This window comes from Jaculus jaculus, chromosome 20, assembly GCF_020740685.1.
Source record: "Jaculus jaculus isolate mJacJac1 chromosome 20, mJacJac1.mat.Y.cur, whole genome shotgun sequence".
NCBI classification, from domain to species: Eukaryota; Metazoa; Chordata; class Mammalia; order Rodentia; family Dipodidae; genus Jaculus; species Jaculus jaculus.
Window position 1 is genome coordinate 11,495,640 of NC_059121.1, and position 19,788 is coordinate 11,515,427.

The 19,788-nt window shown below is 44.3% G+C and overlaps 1 protein-coding gene across 1 annotated transcript in view; it reads left to right on the forward strand.

Annotated features, from left to right (window-relative positions):
* Positions 1–7,287: 7,287 nt before the first annotated feature.
* LOC123456284 (zinc finger protein 717-like) overlaps positions 7,288–19,788 on the forward strand; it is a 59,213-nt gene continuing 46,712 nt past the window's right edge. Inside the window, exon 1 of the mRNA XM_045139058.1 lies at positions 7,288–7,399. Coding sequence (XP_044994993.1) covers positions 7,397–7,399 — 3 coding nt within the window. The 5' untranslated portion in view covers positions 7,288–7,396. The remainder of the gene's footprint in view (positions 7,400–19,788) is intronic.

The window sequence follows — 19,788 nt, forward strand, 5'->3', positions numbered from 1 at the left end:
GGATATACCAGGACTATACAAGGACTACCATAGAGGCTGTTGGCTAGGGATGGAAGTTTTCCCTGGCTGCTCAGCCCAGCCAAAGGGGCAGAATTAAAATAATTGAGAGACTGTCAGTCACTGGTTATATCAGACTTAAACAGAAGTTTTATGTTTACTTGATGGCTGTTGAGTTTACATTGGTCCTGTCTCCCCCTGCTATGCCTTATAACAGTTAAAAATGTATACTCTGTGCTTTTATGTGTTTAAAGTATATAACTTCTTTGGTTTTACAGGACTCACAGTTGCAAAACAATTTTAAATCTCTCAAAACACTTGGAACTTTAAAACTGTCAAGTTGGTCAAGATTGTGGAGATCTTTAAAATTGGACTAAATACTGTTTAAAATATGAGATTATTATAAATTTATTGGGGCCAGGGACAAAATGTGGTAGTTTAAGTAGATGGCCCCCAGTGTATTCAGTGTTTTATTGGAGGAGTTGTCACTGAGTGGATCTTAGGGTCCAGACCTAAGGTGTGGTGGTGGATTTGCAATTCCTGTCTAATGATATAGAAAGTGCCTGGAGTTTCTGAAGTGTATTAGTGGCATGACTTTTTCTCATTCTGCTTGGTCCTTTAAGAGGAATCCAGCTTCTTCTGCTATTATGGAACTTCTCTTGAATATGTAAGCTTCAGTAAATCCCTTCCTCTATAACTGTGCTTGGTTTGGAAGTTCATCTCAACTACCTGAAACTGTCTACTACAGGGAGAGTTTCCTGTTCTCCAATTATTTGAAGTAGTTTAAGAAAAAGAAGTTTTAGTTCTTCATTGAAGGTTTGGTAGAATTCAGCTGAGAATCCATCAGGCCCTGGACTTTTTCCTTTGGGGAGGTTTTTCATTTTCAATCTTGATGGATGTAATGGGGCTATTTAGGAGAGCTATCTGCTCTGGACTTAGTTTTGGTAGGTGATATTGTCTAGAAATTGTTCCATTTCCTCCAAATTATCTAATTTTGTAAAGTAGAAGTTTTGGAAATATGCCGAAATGGTGTTTTTTTTGTTGTTGTTGTTGTTGTTTGTTTTGTTTTTATAATTTCATTGATGTCTGTTGTGACCTCTCCCCTTTCATTTCTAATTTTGTTAAATTGATACTTCTTCTTTTTGCATTTGATCAAGTGGCCAGGGGTTTATCAATGTTATGAATTTTTTTCAAAGAACAAGCTTTTCAATTTGTTTATTTTCTTAATTGCAATTCATTAATTTCTGTTCTGATCTTTATTTCAATCTGTCTGTTACTCTTAGGGTCAGGTTGTTTTTGCTTTTCCAATGCTGTTAGGTGGATAGTTAGGTTATTAATTTGAGATCTCTCTGTCTTTTTTATGAATGAATTTAGTGCTATGATTTTTCCGCTTAGGGCTGCCTTCATTTTGTTCCATTAGTTTTGGTATGGTGTATTTTTGTTATAATTCAGTTCAAGAAATTTTCTTTTTAAAAATATTTTATTTTTATTTATTTATTTATTTGACCGAGAAAGAGGGAGAGAGAATGAGAGAATGAGTGCACCAGGGCCTCCATCTACTGCAAATGAACTCCAGATGTGAGTGACCCCTTGTGTATCTGGCTAACGTGGGTCCTGGGGAGTTGAACTTGGGTCTTTTGGCTTTTCAGGCAAACACCTTAACCACTAAGCAATCCTTCCACCCCAAGTTCAAGAAATTTTCCAATTTCTTTTTTTATTTCTTTCCTGGCCCATAACATGTTGTTAAGTCTCTAGGAGCTTGTTCAATTTCTGTTGTATCTCTTGTTAATTTCTAGCTTTAAAGCATTGTGGTCTGATGTGATGTAGAAATTATATCAATTTTCCTAAATTTATGAGGCATGCATTATGCCCTAATATATGCCATATTTTGAAGAAAATTCCATGGGCTGCTGAGAAGATTGTTATTGTGTTGAATTGGGGTGGAATATTCTGTAAATGTATATTAGTTTTAACCGATCTTTGGTGGTTTTGACATCTATTGTTTACCTGTTGTTTTTCTGTTTGGATCATCTGCCTAATGATAATGACATACTAAGGTTCCCTACTGTGATGATACTGGGATTTATTCCTGATTTTCTGTGAAGTAGGTTTTGCTTTATAACATGTGCTGTGCCTGTGTTTGGTGTATATAGATTTATGATTGTGATGTCCTCTTGTTCAATTGTTCCTTTGAACTGGCCTTCTTTGTTATTTTTATTTACTTTTTGTTTGAAGTCGATTTTTTCCAGATATTAGTATAGCCATACCCACTTGTTTCTTATTTTCATTTGCTTTGAACATCATTTTACATTCTTTCATCCTGAGGAGGTGCCTATCTAAAGTATTGAGGTGGGTTTCTTGAAGGTATCATCTTGAATGGCCCATTTTTCTGAGACACCCTGTTAACTTGTGCAGTTTTAGAGGTGAGTTAAGTTCATTAATATTTAAAGTTATAGCTGTGAGGTTTGATTTAGTCCCTGCCATGCTGGAGGGTTTGTGGGGTTTGGTGTGTTAAACTTTTTCATGCCTTCTCTAGTTTTGGTTATTGTGTTAACACTTTTGTAGGCTCTTGAGGTTGATTATTTGAATCTTCAGTGTAGAATATTTCCTGAAGTATTCTATGTAGGCTTGGTTTTGTGTTTATATAATCATAGAGTTGGATTTGATCATAACATGTTCTCTTTTTTTCCATCTACTGTGAAACTTTTGCTGGGTACAATAGTTTGGGATGGAAAGCCGTAGTTTTTTAGGCTTTGAAGTGTTCCATTTCATGCCCTTCTAGCTTTCATGGTTTCCATTAAAAATTTGAGGTAACTCTCATCAGATTGTCTTTATGTGTACTTAGTGGTTTCTCTCTTGCTGCATTTAGCACTCTCCCTTTGTTTTCACTGTTTAGAGTTTTCACTATGACATTTCTTGGAGAGTTTCATCTTTGGGCCTGCTTTTTTTTTTTTTTTTTTTTTTTTTTTGGCGGTCTGTGAGCTTCTTGTTTCTGGATTGTCCTCTTTTGTAAGACTGGGGAAACTTTCTCAATGATTTTGTTGAATATGTTCTATATGCTTCTGGCCTGGATTTCTTCCCCTTTTGATATAGCTATGATTGTATGTTTGTTCATTTTAAGATATCCCACACTTCCCTCTTTTTGTTGTTCACATGAATTTTTGAAGTCAGCAAAATGTTAGGCTCTCAATCAATTCTTCTGTCTTATCTTCCAGATCAGACATTCTGACCTACACAAGATTTACCCTGTTCGTGAGGGCTTCTGGAGAGATTTTTAAAAGCTCTGTTTGATTTTTGTTTTCTGTTGGTTCATGTGTGTGTGTGTGTGTGTGTGTGTGTGTGTGTGTGTTGAGGGTGTCATGTCCATTTATTTTTTGAGGTCCCATTTCAGGTCAGCGTCTGATTTTCTTGATGCTTCCTGGAATTCATCCTTGCATCTGGTTTTCTTCAATTAAGTTAAGCCTAGTGACAAAGGCTATGCACTGCAAGCAACAATTCTGCTCAATTTCATCCAAGTGATTGCTGGTTTTTTTGATTATTTGCTTCCAGTTTAGCAATATTTTGGCAGGGTCACATAGCTTATTGTGTTTTCATTTTGGAATTGAATTTCTGTTGTTTTCATTGTGTAACTAGACATCCTTGGTAGAGATCTTGCAGTTTTCTGACTTTAGTTTTTAGTTTTTGTATTTTGGTCTACCCATTTCTGGGTAAAATTCTTATTTCATTATGGAGGAAACAGGTATTTATCTTTGCTGGGTCCTCAATGAGGGTTCTCTTTTAGTTTTGAACAGATTGCAGTACCATGGGGTTATACCAACTGATGCACAGGTTGTGGAGGTTGAAAGTGCAATAGGGGTATCTGGAGAACTTGAAGGTGTGGAATGGGGAACTCAGGCCCACTCACTGTTTGTGTGTACTCTTTAGCACAGGGGAACTGTGGATTAGGAAACCAGGACCCTGGAAGTTGGGGAGCTGGGAGCAAAAGGCAAGCTCCCACGGTGGTGTGCATACCATCTTGTGCAGGGGAACAGGGACCCAAAGACCCAGGGGCTGATCAACCAGGAAAGTGGAAGTAAGGCCTGCTCCAACAGCATGCATACAGGGTCCAGGCTACCCCAAACCAGCAGCAAGGGTTTCAGGCAGTGAGGAACTAACCAGAAGCTCTGGCTTTTTCAGATGGAAGAAGGTGAAGAAGGGAAAAGTTGAATAAAAAAGTTTCTTTTAGGTGAGATCTAAGATTGCCAGGGTGTGAAATAAGAACAATGACCAGCTGACTTACTAGATAAGGGGGCAGGAAACCATGACCTTGGGGCATTGTTAGGCAAGGAAGGGATAATGGCTGGGAGATGGTTTCTTGAGGGATGTAGATAACCCACTTCCTTATGCCTGGGTCACCATTCTGCTGTCCTTGATGACATAACACTGATTGGGTCAAATGAGCAGGAGGTGGAAACCACTTTGGAGTTGCTGGTATAGCATATGTGCATCAGGGGAGGGTAAATAAATCCATCCAAAATTCAAGGACCTTCCACACCAGTGAAATTTCTAGGAGTTCAGTGGTGTGGGACATGCAGAGATATTCCTTCTAAGGTGAAGGATAAGTTGTTGCATTTGGCTCCTCCTGCCACTAAAAAAGAAGCACAACGTATAGTGGACCTATTTGGATTTTGGAGACATCACATTCCTCACTTGGGTGTCTTACTCTGTCCTATATACCAAGTGACTCAGAAAGCTACTAGTTTTCAGAGGGGCCCAGAACAAGAGAAGACTCTTCCACAGGTCCAGGGTGCTGTGCAGGCTGCTCTGCCCCTTGGGCCATATGATCCAGCAGATCCAATAGTGCTTGAGGTGTCAGTGGAAAATAGGGATGCTGTTTGGAGTCTTTGGCAGGCTCCCATAGGTGAATCACAGAGGAGGCCCTTGGGATTTTGGAGAAATGCTCTGCCATCATCTGCAGACAATTATTCTCCTTTTGAGAGGCAGCTCTTGGCCTGCTCTTGGGTCTTAGTGGAAACTGAACATTTGACAATGGGCCATCAAGTTACTATGCAACCTGAGCTGCCCATTTTGAGCTGGGTGTTATCTGACTCAACAGGCCATAAAGTTGGATGTGCACAGCAGCAGTCCATCATTAAGTGGAAGTGGTATATATGTGATCAAGCTTGAGCAGGCCCTGAATGAATGAGTACGTTACATGAAGAAGTTGTCCAAATGCCTATGATTGCTACCCCGTTACAATGTCTTCTGTTCCCAAGCATGCACCTCTGTCATCATGCATGGGGTGTGTGCTATGATCAATTGACTGAGGAGGAGAGGACTAGGGCATGGTTTACAGATGGTTCGGCACATTATGCAGGCACCTCCCAGAAGTGGACAGCTGCAGCATTATATCCTCTTTCTGGGACAACTCTGAAGGACTGTGGTGAAGAGAAGTCTTTATAATGGGCAGAACTTAGGGCAGTGCCCATGGTTGTGTATTTTGATTGAAAAGAAAAATGACCAGATGTGTGGTTAAACACTGATTCATGGGCAGTGGCCAATGGTTTGGCTGGATGGTTCAGGACTTGGAAGGAGCACAGTTGGAAAATTAGTGAGAAGGACATTTGGGGAAGGTACGAGGATAGAACTCTCTGAATGGGCAAAGGATATAAAGATACTTGTGTCCCATGTTAATGCTCATCAGAAGGTGACCTCATCAGAGGATGACTTTAATAATCAAGTAGCTCACACTTTCTGTGGGTAGTGGTCAACCTCTTTCCTCAGCCATTCCTGTCATTGCCCAATGGGCCCATGAACAATGAGGCCATGGTGGCAGAGATGCAGGCTATGCATGGGCCCAACAACATGGACTTCCACTAAGGCTGACCTGGCTATGGCTACTGCTGAGTGCCAAATTTGCCAGCAGCAGAGACCAACTCTGAGCCCTTGGCATGGTATTATTTCTCGGGGTGACCAGCCAGCAACCTGGTGGCAGGTACATTGGACCACATCCATCATTGCAAGTGCAGCGTATTGTCCTTACTGGAATAGGCACTTATTCTGGCTATGCATTTGCCTTTCCTGCATGTAGTGCTTCTGCCAATACTGCCATCCATGAGCTTACAGAATGCCTTATTCACCTTTGTGGAATTCCACACATAATTGCTTCTGACCAAGGATCTCACCTCACCACCAAGGAAGTACAGAGTGGGCTTAAGATCATGGCATTCACTGGTCTAACTATGTGCCCCACCATCTTGAAGCAGCTGGCTTGATAGAACTGTGGAATGGCCTTTTAAAGAAACAGTTACACCACCAACTAGGTGGCCATAGCTTGGAGGGCTGGGGGAGTGTCCTCTAGCAGGCTGTATATGCTCTGATTCACCATCCTATATATGTTACTGTTTCTCCTATAGCCGGGATTCACAGGTCCATAAATAAAGGGGTGGAAATGGGAATGGTCCCACTTACCATCATGCCAAGTGACCCATTAGCTAAATTTTTGCTTCCTGTTCCCACAACTGTACTCTTTGCTGGCCGAGAAGTCTTGGTTCCAGAGGGGGGAGTGCTTTTGCCAGGAGACACGAAGAACATTCCAATGAACTGGAAGCTAAGACTTCCCGCTGAGGAGGACGTCATATAAGGAAGCTCTGAGTGAAAAGAGCCCCTTCCTTCTTCCTACTTGGCTGCGGGAGCTGCTTGCTGCCTTCCAGCATGGATTAAAGACCAGTGCAAACTGAAGACCTGCATCAGCTGAAGACCCGCCTGGATGGAAATCCAGTGGCTCCTCAGGAAGCCTCCAGGCCTTCAAGCATGGACTGAGGAGCCACTAGGCTCCTTGATTCTTGGGCCTAGAGAAACCTAATACAATTCCTAAACTGATATGAGTGCAAAGTTTGCATTGGCAAATACTTCTCTTACAGGAAGTTTTCCCGTAAAGTAACAGCAGAGAAGCAGTTGTTAGTTTTGGTGGTTGCTGTTGTTATTTTTATATCATTTATTCTGTTTTTTTGTTGTTGTTGTTTGTTTGTTTTTGTTTTTGAGCAAGGGTCTCATTTAGCCCAGTCTGGCATTGAAGTGCTGATTTTCCTGTCTCAGCCTCCCAAATGCTGAAGTCACACAGTGAAATAGCCCTTGTGGCCTAGGAGTTGCGTCTTCCTTTGCCTGTGGTCCCGGCCATGTACTGTCACTCAGCGCCCGAGGGGGCGGGACTTGGGGCGCCGTCCAATGGGACACACGTTCCTCCAGGACAGGGCCGGGGGCGCGCCTGCGCAGTGGGGCCTTTGTGTGGCGCGCTGGCCGTCCGCCTCCTGGGCATGCGCGCGGTCGCCTCCTCCTCGGGAGTTTGGGGCGTTTCGGTCGCGGACTGTGGCCGGGCCGCGGAGCGTCGGGGCAGGAGGAGGGAGCCCGGAGGCCGGGAATGGTGAGTGCGCCGTCGGACCCAGGGCAGGAGCCTGCACGCGGCAGATCCCGGGCGGCCGGGCTCCTCGTCCGCTTCCGAGCCCCCGGCCCCGGTTCTCCGCTGGGGCCGCCCTGCGCTCCTCCGCCCGGCGCGGCGCTGCGGTGCGGGCCGAGCGGCGCCTTCTCCGTCCGTGCGGAGCCCGCAGCCCGTGCGGCGCCCTGGGCGTGGAGCGTGCGGGGTTCGCCCCAGGGAGGGAGGCGTTCACCCCAGCCGCAGCCCGTGTGCGCCCAGCTGAGGCCCGCGGGCGAGCGGCTGCTGCCGGGGCCCTGGGGCCGGCGGGGTCCGAGTGCGGGCGGCGTGCTCCCGGAACCGGGGCCCTCTCCCCGCCCGGGACGCCGCCCGCGTGCAGCGCTCGTCGGGCGCCTCTGTCTGCCTGGAGTGTGTGCGGCCTCGAGCCGAGGGGGAGGTGGTCACCCCGCGCCACAGCTCGTGGCTGCGCAGCCCGCAGCCCACCGGCCTGCAGCCGCTGCGGGTGCCCTGGGTCCACATTCATGGATCCCGGGGGCACTGGGGCATGGAGCAGCCAGAAAGGGTGGTTTTGCCAGGTGCCCTACTGCTGGATGAGTTAAGAGGACTTTCCTCAGCCAGGTGGATGGTGGCTTGTGTAGTCTGGTTCTCTGTGGGTGTGCCACCATTATACGCCTTGGGTTTTTTGACCTGTGTCGCCCTGTCCCCAGGGATTCAGCAGCGAACAGTTTCATGTCACCTTCAGAGTTCTCCCTGAGCCTCTGGTTCAGAATCTGTAGTTGTCTATCACTTAATCTCTGATCTCTCTTTCTCCGGATGTCTGTGATTATCTCACTGACTGTGGGGCTGTTGGTCTCTTGGCCTTGGTCTCTGTAATCATTGGCTAATGTTTTTCTACTGTATCTGGGTTTCTCACTTTGCTATACCCAATGCCAACTTTTGCAGTGTGAACTTTTATTCTGTGTCATTATGGTTTTTTTGATGTTATTTTTTGGTGTTATGGCTCAGTTAAAAGATCTTGGACTATGGGGATGTATGAACAGCATTGGAATTGATAAAAACTATGGGGACTTTTAAAGTTAAATGAACACATTGCATTTTACATGATGTATGGTTATCCGTTTATGGGAGCCGGGGCGGAATGTGGTGGTTTGATTCAGGTGTCCCCCATAAACTTAGGTGTTCTGAATGCTAGGTTCTCAGGTGATGGAAATTTGGAAATTAATGCCTTTTGGAGGCAACGTATTGTTGGGGGTGGGCTTATGGGTGTTATAGCCAGTTTCCTCATGCCAGTGTTTGGCACACTCTCCTGTTGCCACTGTCCACCTTATGTTGGCCAGGGTGTGATGTCCACCCTATGTTTATGCCATTGTTTTTCTCCTGCCATTGAGGAGCTTCCCCTAGAGCCTGTAAGCCAAAAATAAACCTCTTTTTTCCCAGCAGCTACTCTTGGTTGGGTGATTTCTACCAGCAATGTGAACCTGACTGTAACACTTGGGATAGTTGGGACAGGAATGCTATATTGACAGTACATAGGAGAAGAAAAAGATCCAGTCAGATAGGGACAGTTCTGCAGGGGAAGGGAGTAGAGAATGAAGTATAATGTCACATGCTACATATATGTGTGACAGTTTAATACCTTTGTCATTTTGATCAGATCAAGAATTAAGAAACACCCCTTTTTTTTGGGGGGGGGTTTGTTTTTCGAGGTAGGGTTTCACTGTAGCCCAGGCTGACCTGGAATTCACTATGTAATGTCAGGGTAGCCTTGAACTCAGAGTGATCCTCCTATTTTTGCCTCCCAAGTGCTGGGATTAAAGGAGTGCACCACCATAACTGGCTAAGAAACACACTTTTTGGTGTCCCTTAGAGTGATCAGCCCTTCAAGTGACAGACTATATAAAAGGAAGCTCTAGGAAATCGGGGCCTCTGGCCTGGCTGCCTTTGCTACTCACTGGTGCATGCTTCCACCCTATTGCTGCTGTCATTCATGGACATCTGCACCCGGCTTCTTCCGCCTTCCAACATGGACTGAAGACCAGCAGTTCCCAGGAGTGCTCCAGACCTCCAGCACCACCTCAGGACTCCTGAAGCATCCAGTGTCTCACTGAGCAGTCACAGAGTTCCCAGATTCCCAGCCTGCAGGCAGTCATTGTTGGACTTCCCAGCTCATAGCCTGTAAGCCAATTTAACAAATCCCCCTTATAATTATATTCATTGTATCTATTCTCTTCTTCTACTGAACTCTGTCCAATACTGATAGTGGTACCAGGAGTGGTGCTAGAGAAAAGGAGTTGTAAGGATGAGTTTCCCAAGTGGTTCAGTGTTAACTGTATGTGGCTGTCCAACTGTAATGCTCCTGTAAGGCTCAGCTTTCTCACCCCCTATCCTGCAGACACCTGCCCTCTTTTGTCTCTCCATCTCTGTCACTGTCTGTGTCTTCAATACTCTTGCATTGAAAGTGGGTGTTGAGTCATGGGCTGGAAAGAAACCTTGTCTGGTACCCCACACTTTTGCATAGTTATTTTGAGATGGGGGATTCCAGGAACACCCATGCACAGAGGCCTTCATGCCTTCAAGCATCCTTCTCACTGATCCCCTCTCCCCAGTATTCTGTTAATTTGAAATAGGGGACGTGGTGTAGACCTGGGTTCGTGTCTCACTACCAAACCAGTCATAGTGGTACATGTCTGTCATCCCAGCTTCTGAGGAGTCTTAGGAAAGAGGAAGTGTTAAAAGTTCCAGACCAGCCTGAGCTTCATAGTGTGTTTAAGACCAGCCTGCTTGGTTTAGTTAGACTCAATCTGATATAACCCAAACCCGAGTGGATAAAGTTCAGTGTTAGTAACTATGGTTGATGTGGACAGAGCCCTCGTCTCCATTCTCATTCAACGTCTCTGTGTGTGATCTCAGAGAAGCCATGTGCTCTCTTGAGACTCACTTTGATCTTCAGGAGACTGGAGTGATGTCACTCCCTGCTGAGCTGTGTGGTGGCACAGAAAGGCAAGAATAACTATTGCTTTGGAGGGGGCTGTGCTGCTTCAGAGCCCACCGTTGTCCCTTCTGTGACCATCAGGCCAAGTGTGGAGTATGGCTCAACATATGGGAAGTGACACTGACTTCAGGATTAGTCCTGCACTGGCTGTGTCCTTGGGGCAGGTCATGCAGTGGCTTGGCTCTCCTAAGGCTCCAGGAAACTTTCTTCACTGGGCTCAGAGGGGTCTCAATAGGATGTGAGACATCAGTGGCCAAAGGTCCCTAGACTGCATGGATGGATGACATATTAAATGATCTGTGGGAGGAGAATCTGCTAGCAAGACAGACATGGCAGATGTAAAAGAGAAGAAGGCATGGTGTGAGGGAGAGTGTGAGCACCTTCTGTAGCTGGTCATTGACTGAGGCTTGGTTGCCAGTGACTCTGGAGGAGATGAGAAACTGAAGGAAGTGACATCCAGAAGGTGGAAGTGAGGATGAGATTAATGTGAAGGACTATATGAGGTTCTGCAGGAAGAGGTAAGGGTCTGAGGGGGCCAGATCTGAAGGAGGAGTGAAGTTAGAGGAGATCTGGTGGGTGCAGGCCTGGCCAAGAGAAAGGCAGAATAAGGAAATAAATGAAAATTGAGGGGATATGGACAGGAAAATGAGCCCTTCCGTCTGGTATCTGACTTGTCTCTAAGAGTCAAGAATTCCAGCAATACTAGCAACTTTTGCCATGAAGTTTGTCAACATATATAAATGTTTTTTTGTTTTTTGTTTTTTGTTTTTTGTTTTTTTTGAGGTAGGGTTTCACTCTAGCTCAGGCTGACCTGGAATTCACTATGTAGTCTCAGGGTGGGCTTGAACTCATGGCAATCCTCCTACCTCTGCCTCCTGAATGCTGGGATTAAAGGTGTGCACCACCATGCCCGGCGGATATTTCTTTTATTCAATAGTATTTTAAATAATATTAAAGTAGAGATTAACCCTGCTTACTTAAGTCCTGAGTTAACTAACCTTTGTGCATGGCATTATTCCTTCTCCAGGTCTATACTTGAAAATGTGGTATTTCCTGTACCAAGCCTCTGGAGAGGTTAAGGCAGGGAACCTTATGTCCAGGTAGCCAAAAATGATGCATTTGTGGACTGGATTCCTTAGCTAGTGAAGGTAAACTGTGGTTCCTATACATCAACCATAGGACACTGTCTCCTGGCTCCCATTATCTACTCCATTTGGGTTCTGGGTTCTGACCCACAGAATGCCATGACACCCAACTCCTGAGCCCACCTGTGTGGTTTCCCAGACATTTCAAGTACGTATCTGTATAGTCTCATACTTGTCCCTTGGAGAATATGTTCTTTTCTGTCTCCCAGTTAACCAAAACCTCCATCTATTTGTGTTTTATGCTCTGCCTTTGGACTTTGGTGATCTCAGGTAGAGCCAATCAGGTCCTGACCCTCAGGAGGCCACGTACTATGACTAGCCAGCCTGGCTTGAACCTGAGCTCCATCACCAAGTTTTATCTGCCAGACAGAGGTTCAGGAGACATCAGGGTGGTCAGTGCTATGGGAGTCTGTGGTTCCCCTTGAGGCTTTGCATATTGTGGCACTCAGGGAGCATGAGTGTCACTTTGTGAGCTGAGGTATTGTCTGTGTGGGAGGTACTAGAATCCTTGTCTACTCTCCCTGTGGAGTATGGGGGCAAGGTCCCCTGAGATGGAGACTGTGGTTATAGAGTGTTGGGCACGTGGAGCTGTTTTCTCAAGGCACACTAAGGCAGGCTGAACTGAAGAGACATTTAGTGGACTGTTGTGAGGGTCCTTTTCTATCTGCTCCAGTGTTTCCTGGGCTGAAGCCCTAGGAGGCCATGCCAGGGATCTTGATCCCACCCTGCCTCAGCCTCCTCTGTGTTTGTTTCTCTGCCTATATCTGAATCTCTGTAATTTCTCTATTTCTGAATCTTTGTGATTATCTCTTTGCCTTGTCTAAACCAGCTGCTTGAGCGCTACTCACTTTTGTTTTTCTGCTGCCACTGGCCATTCTTTCCCTAGTTATCTTTAGGTTTCTCAGGATCTCTTCCCAGGAGGCTTTTCCATCAGTACTTGGGGTCTTGGGACAGGAGCTGGTGTCAGGATTTCCACTTCCTTGCCATTTGATTTGCCCTTTTACTCCCAGAGCCCAGTCTCTCTGTGTGTGTTTTTAAGGAATTAACATAGAGATTAGTGTATGCTTAACAAGTTCTGCCATTGAACCACATTACATTTCTTTTCTTTCTAACTTTGAGACCCGAGGCATGGTCTCACTCTGTACCCCAGGCTGGTCTTACACTTTGCATGCTCCAGCCTTGGCTTCCCATGTACCTGAGACTACAGACATGGACCTTCAAGGCTGGTTCTGTGTCCTTTGTGGAAGTAAACAGAGGAGGCAGGGCAGGCACCATTTATCCTTTTGACCCTTTTACCTCCCTGGCTGGACTTCTGCCTCCTGCATGCAGTTCCTAGTGGGGTTCTGAAGGTAGGGTTTATACAAAACTTCTGAATATGTATCTCCTTGTGTCGTTCTTGTTCCCAGGCAGAGCCTTTGAGTACAGTATGATGGCTGGGGAAATCCCAGATATATATAGCCAGAGTCTTGGAGAAAGAGGTGCAAAAATGGTGAGAAACAGGGAAACAGGTAACAAGAGGCACAAACAACACAGCAGACCATGGTTAGAGCCTAGGCTCCTTGAAGGTCAAGCAAAGGTTCATGTTTCCCCCCCTTTACCCCCCCTCAGGTTTCCCATTGTCTTGGGAAAGGTAATAAGCCATCAGCTTTGGTAACATTAAGCAAATGCTCTGTAGTTCGGGAGGTAAGGCAGAGGTGTCCTCCTCATGTCTCCTTCATTAGAAGGGCTCTTACCAATGCCAGGCTTTCAGGATTTTAAGTTGCTTCTTTCTCAAAATATGCATTTAGAGAAATGTGAGCCCAGCAGGCTGATGACCCACACTCGCTCTTGTAGCTTCCAGCATTTCACCTCACAGGGAAGCTCAGGGTGGAGGCTAAGCCCTCTCCCTGACTTCCAGAGATGTCTGGTCCAAGGGGTCAAGTCTCTCCCAACAGGGGATGTGAAAAGTTGATAATAGGTTAGTTCTCTCAGTTTGGATAATGACCTACCAGCTATATCACAAAATAAATACTGGTCGTTTCTCTTAGTAAATCTCAGGAGAAGCTGTCTGTTCTTCCTGTTATCCACACAAAGACCTTTCAAAGCCCTTCCCTGAAGACAAAGTCAGAGCTGTCAGAAGTGACCAAAGGTCTCAAATCCATTTCACATCTTCTGATGCCTCTCAGTTGGCCATGGTGCATGAGACGGGAGGTGTAGGCTTATAAGTGACTGGCTCTCCCTCTGTCTCCTCACGGCCTCAAGAATGGGAAGAAAGGGAGGAGGAGAGAGAAAAAATAAAGACATACGATACCCCCCCCAAAAAATATATATATATGCATTTAGGTAATTGTGAGTGTATTTGTGTTGTGTGTGTCTGTGCACATGAAGGTCAGAAGAAAACATCATTATCTCTGGTTCACTCACCATGAGACAGGGTCTCCTCCCTAAGTTTTGGATTCTCCTGGCTCTGCTTCCCATTGGCCTCATCCCACTGGAATAATAGAAGCACAGCCAGATTGCATCTGACTTTATTTTTTTTGCTGGGGAATCAAATTGGGCCTTCAGGCTTTGCAAAACTGAGGCATGTGCTCAGCCCCTGGGGCAGTGTTGGTAATGGAGTCACAGGACACACAGTGGACACTTGGGAAATGCGTAGGGTGTGGAAGTAGGGACTGCCTCCCAGTGGCGGATGGGCAGGCAGCTTCACCTTGTTCTTTCTCTCACTGGTGTTGAGTCTACATATCGGTCATTCTTTTCATCTGCTCACTCTCCCCACTGCTTGGGTTTTAAGGGTTAGGGGGTTCATTTTTTAGCCCTGGCTGGCCTCAAGCTCATATCCATCTGCCTGTATCAGTCTCCTAGTGCTGGGTCATATGTTTCAGTCCCCAATCTTAGCTATGTGTGCTCTCAGAGTTTTTATTCTGTGGAGGCCAGGCCAAACGAGATTATTGGGTGTCTTCCCCCAACACAGATCCACCTGTTTTTCCTTGAGGTGGGGCCTCTTTTTTTGTTTTTTCAAGGTAGGGTTTTACTCTAGTGCAAGCTGATCTGGAATTTACTATGTAATCTCAGGGTGGGTTCAAACTCACGGTGATCCTCCTACCTCTACCTCCCAAGTTCTGGGATTAGTGGCCTGTGCCACCATGCCTGGCTTGAGCTTGCTCTTTTTGTATAAGCACCAGTAGTTCTCCCATCTCTTCTCCCGTATGACTGGGGTTATGGACGTGTGTAACAATGCCCAGCAGTATACATGGGCACAATGTAATTGATCTAGAGCAGCTCAGGTCCCCTCAGTCTCTCTAGATGAAATGAAAGCACTCTTATCCTCTAGGCCATCTCTTCAGCCTGTGTGTGTTTGTGTCACTTTATCTGTACAATTAATTTCTAGTCTGGTTTCTCCTCAGTGCCCTGTTAGGGTGAAACATGTGAAGTGGCCTAGATCAGGGTTCAAGTCACACCTCCAAGCCAAGCCTGGTGATGTTGGCCAGGAACTTGCTTGTGGACAGTGAAGCAGGAGAATTAACTAGATATTCTGGAGGAGCCTGAGCTAAAGGCCAGGTTCAGAGCCAATCTGGGCAATGCAGTGAGGTCCTGTCTCAAAAACACACACAAAACTCCAGTTGGGGAGATTGCTGAATGGTTAAAAACACTAGCTTGTAAACCTAGATGGACCAATTCAGTTCCCTATTTCACACATAAAACCATATGCAAAAAATGGCATATCTATCTGATTGACATCTGCAGCCACAAGAGCCCCTTGTGCATTTAAACACATGTACGTACCCACACATGTGCACACACACACACATACATACAGAGAGAGAGAGATTGATTCAGACTTCAGAATCTGGGTGTTTTGGCACACATTTTTAGTCCTTGTACTCAGAGATGAGGAAGGAGAGTTACTGTGAGTTTAAGGTAGGCCTGGGGCTCAAGGTTGAGTTCCCTGTCAACATGGGCTAGAGGGAGTGAATTCCTGCCTTGAATAAAACAAAAACAAAGCAAAAATTTACACTCATAGGGAGTAGCTAAAAAGCCCTAATTTCTTCTCTCAAATTTGGTCAAATTTGGCCCCCTTCTACAAGAAGTTGAAAGCCAAGATTGGGCATAACCTGACTCTATACCCTTCACTTTCCTCCACGTTGTTTCAGATGGGATAATTGGCATCTAGGACACCCCAAAACTCTTTGCTCCCTTGTCTCCTTTAAAACTGGCTCATTTAGATAATACAGGGAGAACAGGATTTGGCCATTACTTCTTAAAATTGATAAAGCTTAGACAATCTATCCAAATATATATTACCTACCAGGAAGATGAACGTTGTCATGATTCAAATTAAATTACTTACACCTAAGTGATTAAACCTAGTGATGACCATTCAACATGGGCTAGAGGGAGTGAATTCCTGCCTTTAATAAAACAAAAACAAAACAAAAATTTACACTGATAGGAAGTAGCTAAAAAGCCCTAATTTCTTCTCTCAAATTTGGTCAAATTTGACTTAAGGAGACAGAAAACATACTAGTATAACTCCTGATACCATGGCAGAGAAAATTCTTTTTTTTTTCTGAGGTAGGGTCTCACTCTGGCTCAGGCTGACCTGGAATTCACTATGTAGTCTCAGGGTGGCCTCAAACTCTCGGAGATCCTCCTACCTCTGCCTCCCGAGTGCTGGGATTAAAGGCATGCACCACCACGCCTGGCTGAGAAAATTCTTAAGAACTTAAAACAGTTGCTCCAGTTGGCAACTTTGGTTTATTATAATCAAGAAGCAAAGAAAATAGGCACCAGAAATGGAGATTAAAAACAAAACAAAACAAAAAACAAGGACAGACCTTAGCAGTACATCATTATGGTAATGAAGGTTGCTCAGGGAAGGGCTCCTTCATTGAAACATTTGATTAGTTAAAATTTAAACTCTGTTTATTTAATGTCTAGGTTTTAATCAGTAGAGAAACTGAGTCTTATGTTTAAGGCCTCACTCATTAACAGCTCACTGATGCTAATTTGTTATGGTTTAAGTGTTATAAAAACTGGATTTAAGACTCTCAGAAAAGTAAATTAGTTCCCTCTATTTGTTAACATTTTAACTCCTCGAGAAACTGAATCTTAAGATAAAGGTTCATATGTGTTTAATTTCCAAAGATGAAGTACTCATACCTAATGACATTGTGGCTTTAAATGCAGCTTTTGTTTTGTTTATACTTATTGTATTGAATGGTCATCACTAGGTTTAATCACTTAGGTGTAAGTAATTTAATTTGAATCATGACAACATTCATTTTCCTGGTAGGTAATATATGTTTAGATAGATTGCTTAAGCTTTATCAATTTTAAGTCATGGATAATACATAAAATATTTTTATGTTAATAAAATTTTTATTATAGATAAAATCAATTGCTGACAAGATTAAGCTAAAAACATTGGTTGTCAAATGGTGTTTTCTGTTTCAGATCAAATTTGTCAAGGATTGTATTAGAACTTAGCTGTTTTGGCTCAACAGTGACCAGATTTTGCTCTACTATATGTAAAGTACCTGCCTCATTTCTGGCATCTCAATTCCAGGGCTTATAACAAAATTAACTCTTTTTTTAAGTTAGTTATGGACATACTCAACATGTAAATAGCACATGTTGGTACCATCCTTATCCTTATCCCTGCCTCCCCCTCCCAGGGATGCTCCTCGATGGACATGCTGGTTATCTCCATGGTGATTGTCGGTCTTGCCTTGTGGAGGTAGCCATCAGTTACTGGGAAGAGGCAATGTCTCTTTGTGTCATGTCCCAGCTTCTGGCTCTAGCAATCTTTCTGCCTCCTCTTCCATGAATTTCCCTGAGCCATGTTGAGTTCATTTTAGGTCTCCTTCTGGGATGGGCTCTTGGGAGTCTCTGGATCTCTTTTGAATGCTCTCTGTGTCTGTCTCCTTTACCCATGTGCTAATATCAGGTTCACCCAGAAAACAGTACTCTTGCTCATTTTCCCATTTCCTCTATGGTTTCAGCTGGGGCCCTGGTGAAGTGCAATGGGCCGATTCTTTCTTCAAATCTTATGTCCAACTGAAAAAGAGAGGCAGATTTTCCAATGGAAAGTGAGGCCAACTTAGGTTAAATGGGATAACCGTTGTTAATTTAGAGAGACTTTAATAGGTGTAGGCTCTCATGTAGCCCAAGATTGGTAGGAGCTTGATATTGGAGAGCAAACTCTAACTTGTTATCTGGCTATGCTTCTGACTTGTTTCCCAGTTCCAGATATATGGATTCCTTTCCACTGAGTGGCTCTTTTAGCCAACCCAAGAGCACTTGGTTACCCACCATGGCTATGTGCCACTATTGCATGTGGGTGAGAATCAAGTCAGGTTGTTTGTTTCTGAGTATCTTAGACCTCAGGTTGCCCAGACAGATGTTGGCCATTTTTCCCTAGTAGCTCATATAGCACCTTCTGGCACTAGAAGGGCTCTGTGTGGACTGGCTTTCTTCCAGATTCCAGCCAGGCCTCTCCATGTTCCATACCAACAACATATGGTGTCTTCAGATGTACGGTCTTACCATTAACCTTTAGTGGGTAATCAAGTGCTCTAACAGATGTCTGTCTTCTTTTGGGAAATGTGTGGGTCTCTTTAATCAACAGTTCATGGTGGGTGTTAACCAAATCCTGGTATTGGGAGTTACAGGGCAGTGCCAAGGCAAAAGAGAGAAGAAAAAGAAAGAAATTATAAAAGAGAAAGAAATAGAGAGAGATAGAGAAACAGGAGAAAGTTAAGGTTAGGCTTCATTTCACCCTCTCAAGGGCCCTTTTTTCAGGTGTTCCCTCTAAGGTCCTGATGAGGGTTCAACCTTTCAGTCTGTCTTCCATGATTTAGGATTTTATGGTACCAGTTCCATTTGGTCCAGTTTTTTTGTCCGCCCACCCACACCCTTACCCTTTCCTCCAGCCCTACCCTCCTGATTGTCCGGTCCTTGAGATGCCTATTAGGGATGTAAGCATCTTGGACTGATCAGGTTAGGAGCCACAGATGAGTGAGACCATGCGATGATTGTCTTCCTGTGATAGGATGAGTTTGCTGAGAATGATCTGCTCCAAGTTCAATCATTTTTCTACAAATTTTATTGTGTCATTTTTTTCTAACTGCTGAGGAGAATTCCTTCATGTAGATATACTACATCTTGGTTATCCATTCATCAAATGATAGACATCTGGATTGATTCCACTTCTTAGCTATTATGAATGGAGCAGCTATAGACATAGTTGAGCTAACCTGTATGAACTGAGGTATGGAGCTTTGAGGGTAAATCCCCAGTAAGGGAGAAACTGAGTCTGTTGGTAACTCTGTAGTCAACCTTTTTAGGAGCCTCCATATTGCTTTCCACAGTGGTTGTACCATCTTACATTCCCACCAACAGAGAATGAGGGTTCCTATTTCTCCATGTCCTCACCAACATTTGCTTTCATTTAATTTTTTGTTTTTTGGTTTTTTTTGAGGTAGGGTCTCACTCTAGCTCAGGCTGACCTGGAATTAACTCTGTAGTCTCAGGGTGGCCTTGAACTCACGGCGATCCTCCTACCTCTGCCTCCCGAGTGCTGGGATTAAAGGCGTGCACCACCATACCCGGCTTCATTTAATTTTTTAATGTTTGCTAACCTTACTGGCATAAGGTGGAATCTCATAGATGTTTTAATTCTCATTTCCCTGATGGTTAGGGATGTTGAATGTTTTCTTAAGTGAGTGTTGCCATTTATATTTCTTCCTCTGAGAACTCCTGTTCAGATCCCTCCTCCATTTTGTGAGTGGGTTGTTTGACTTCTTATTGTTGAGGTTTTTGAGTTCTTTGTCAATTCTAGAAATTAGGCCTCTGTCAGTTGTATAGCCGGCAAAAAATTTCTCCCATTCTGTGGGTAGTCTGTTATTGGCTCTGCTTATTGTATGTTTGTCTGTGAAAAAACTCTTCAGTCTCCCAAGATCCCAATGTTTAAGTTCCTGAGGTACTGGGGTTTTGTTAAGGAAGTCTTTTCCCACTCCTATACCGTGGAAAGTTCCTTCTATTTTTTTCTTCTAGTAGTAGCAGAATTTCTGATCTTATATTGAAGTCTTTGATCCATTTGGACTTTATTTTTGTGCATGGCAAGATGTGTGGGTCTAGTTTCATTTTCTTGCTTATGGCTGGCTATTCAGTTTGTCCAGCACCATTTGTTGAAGATGCTATCTTTTTCCAGGCTACATTATTTAGGGCCTTTGTCAAAGATCAAGTAGCTATAGTTATTTGAC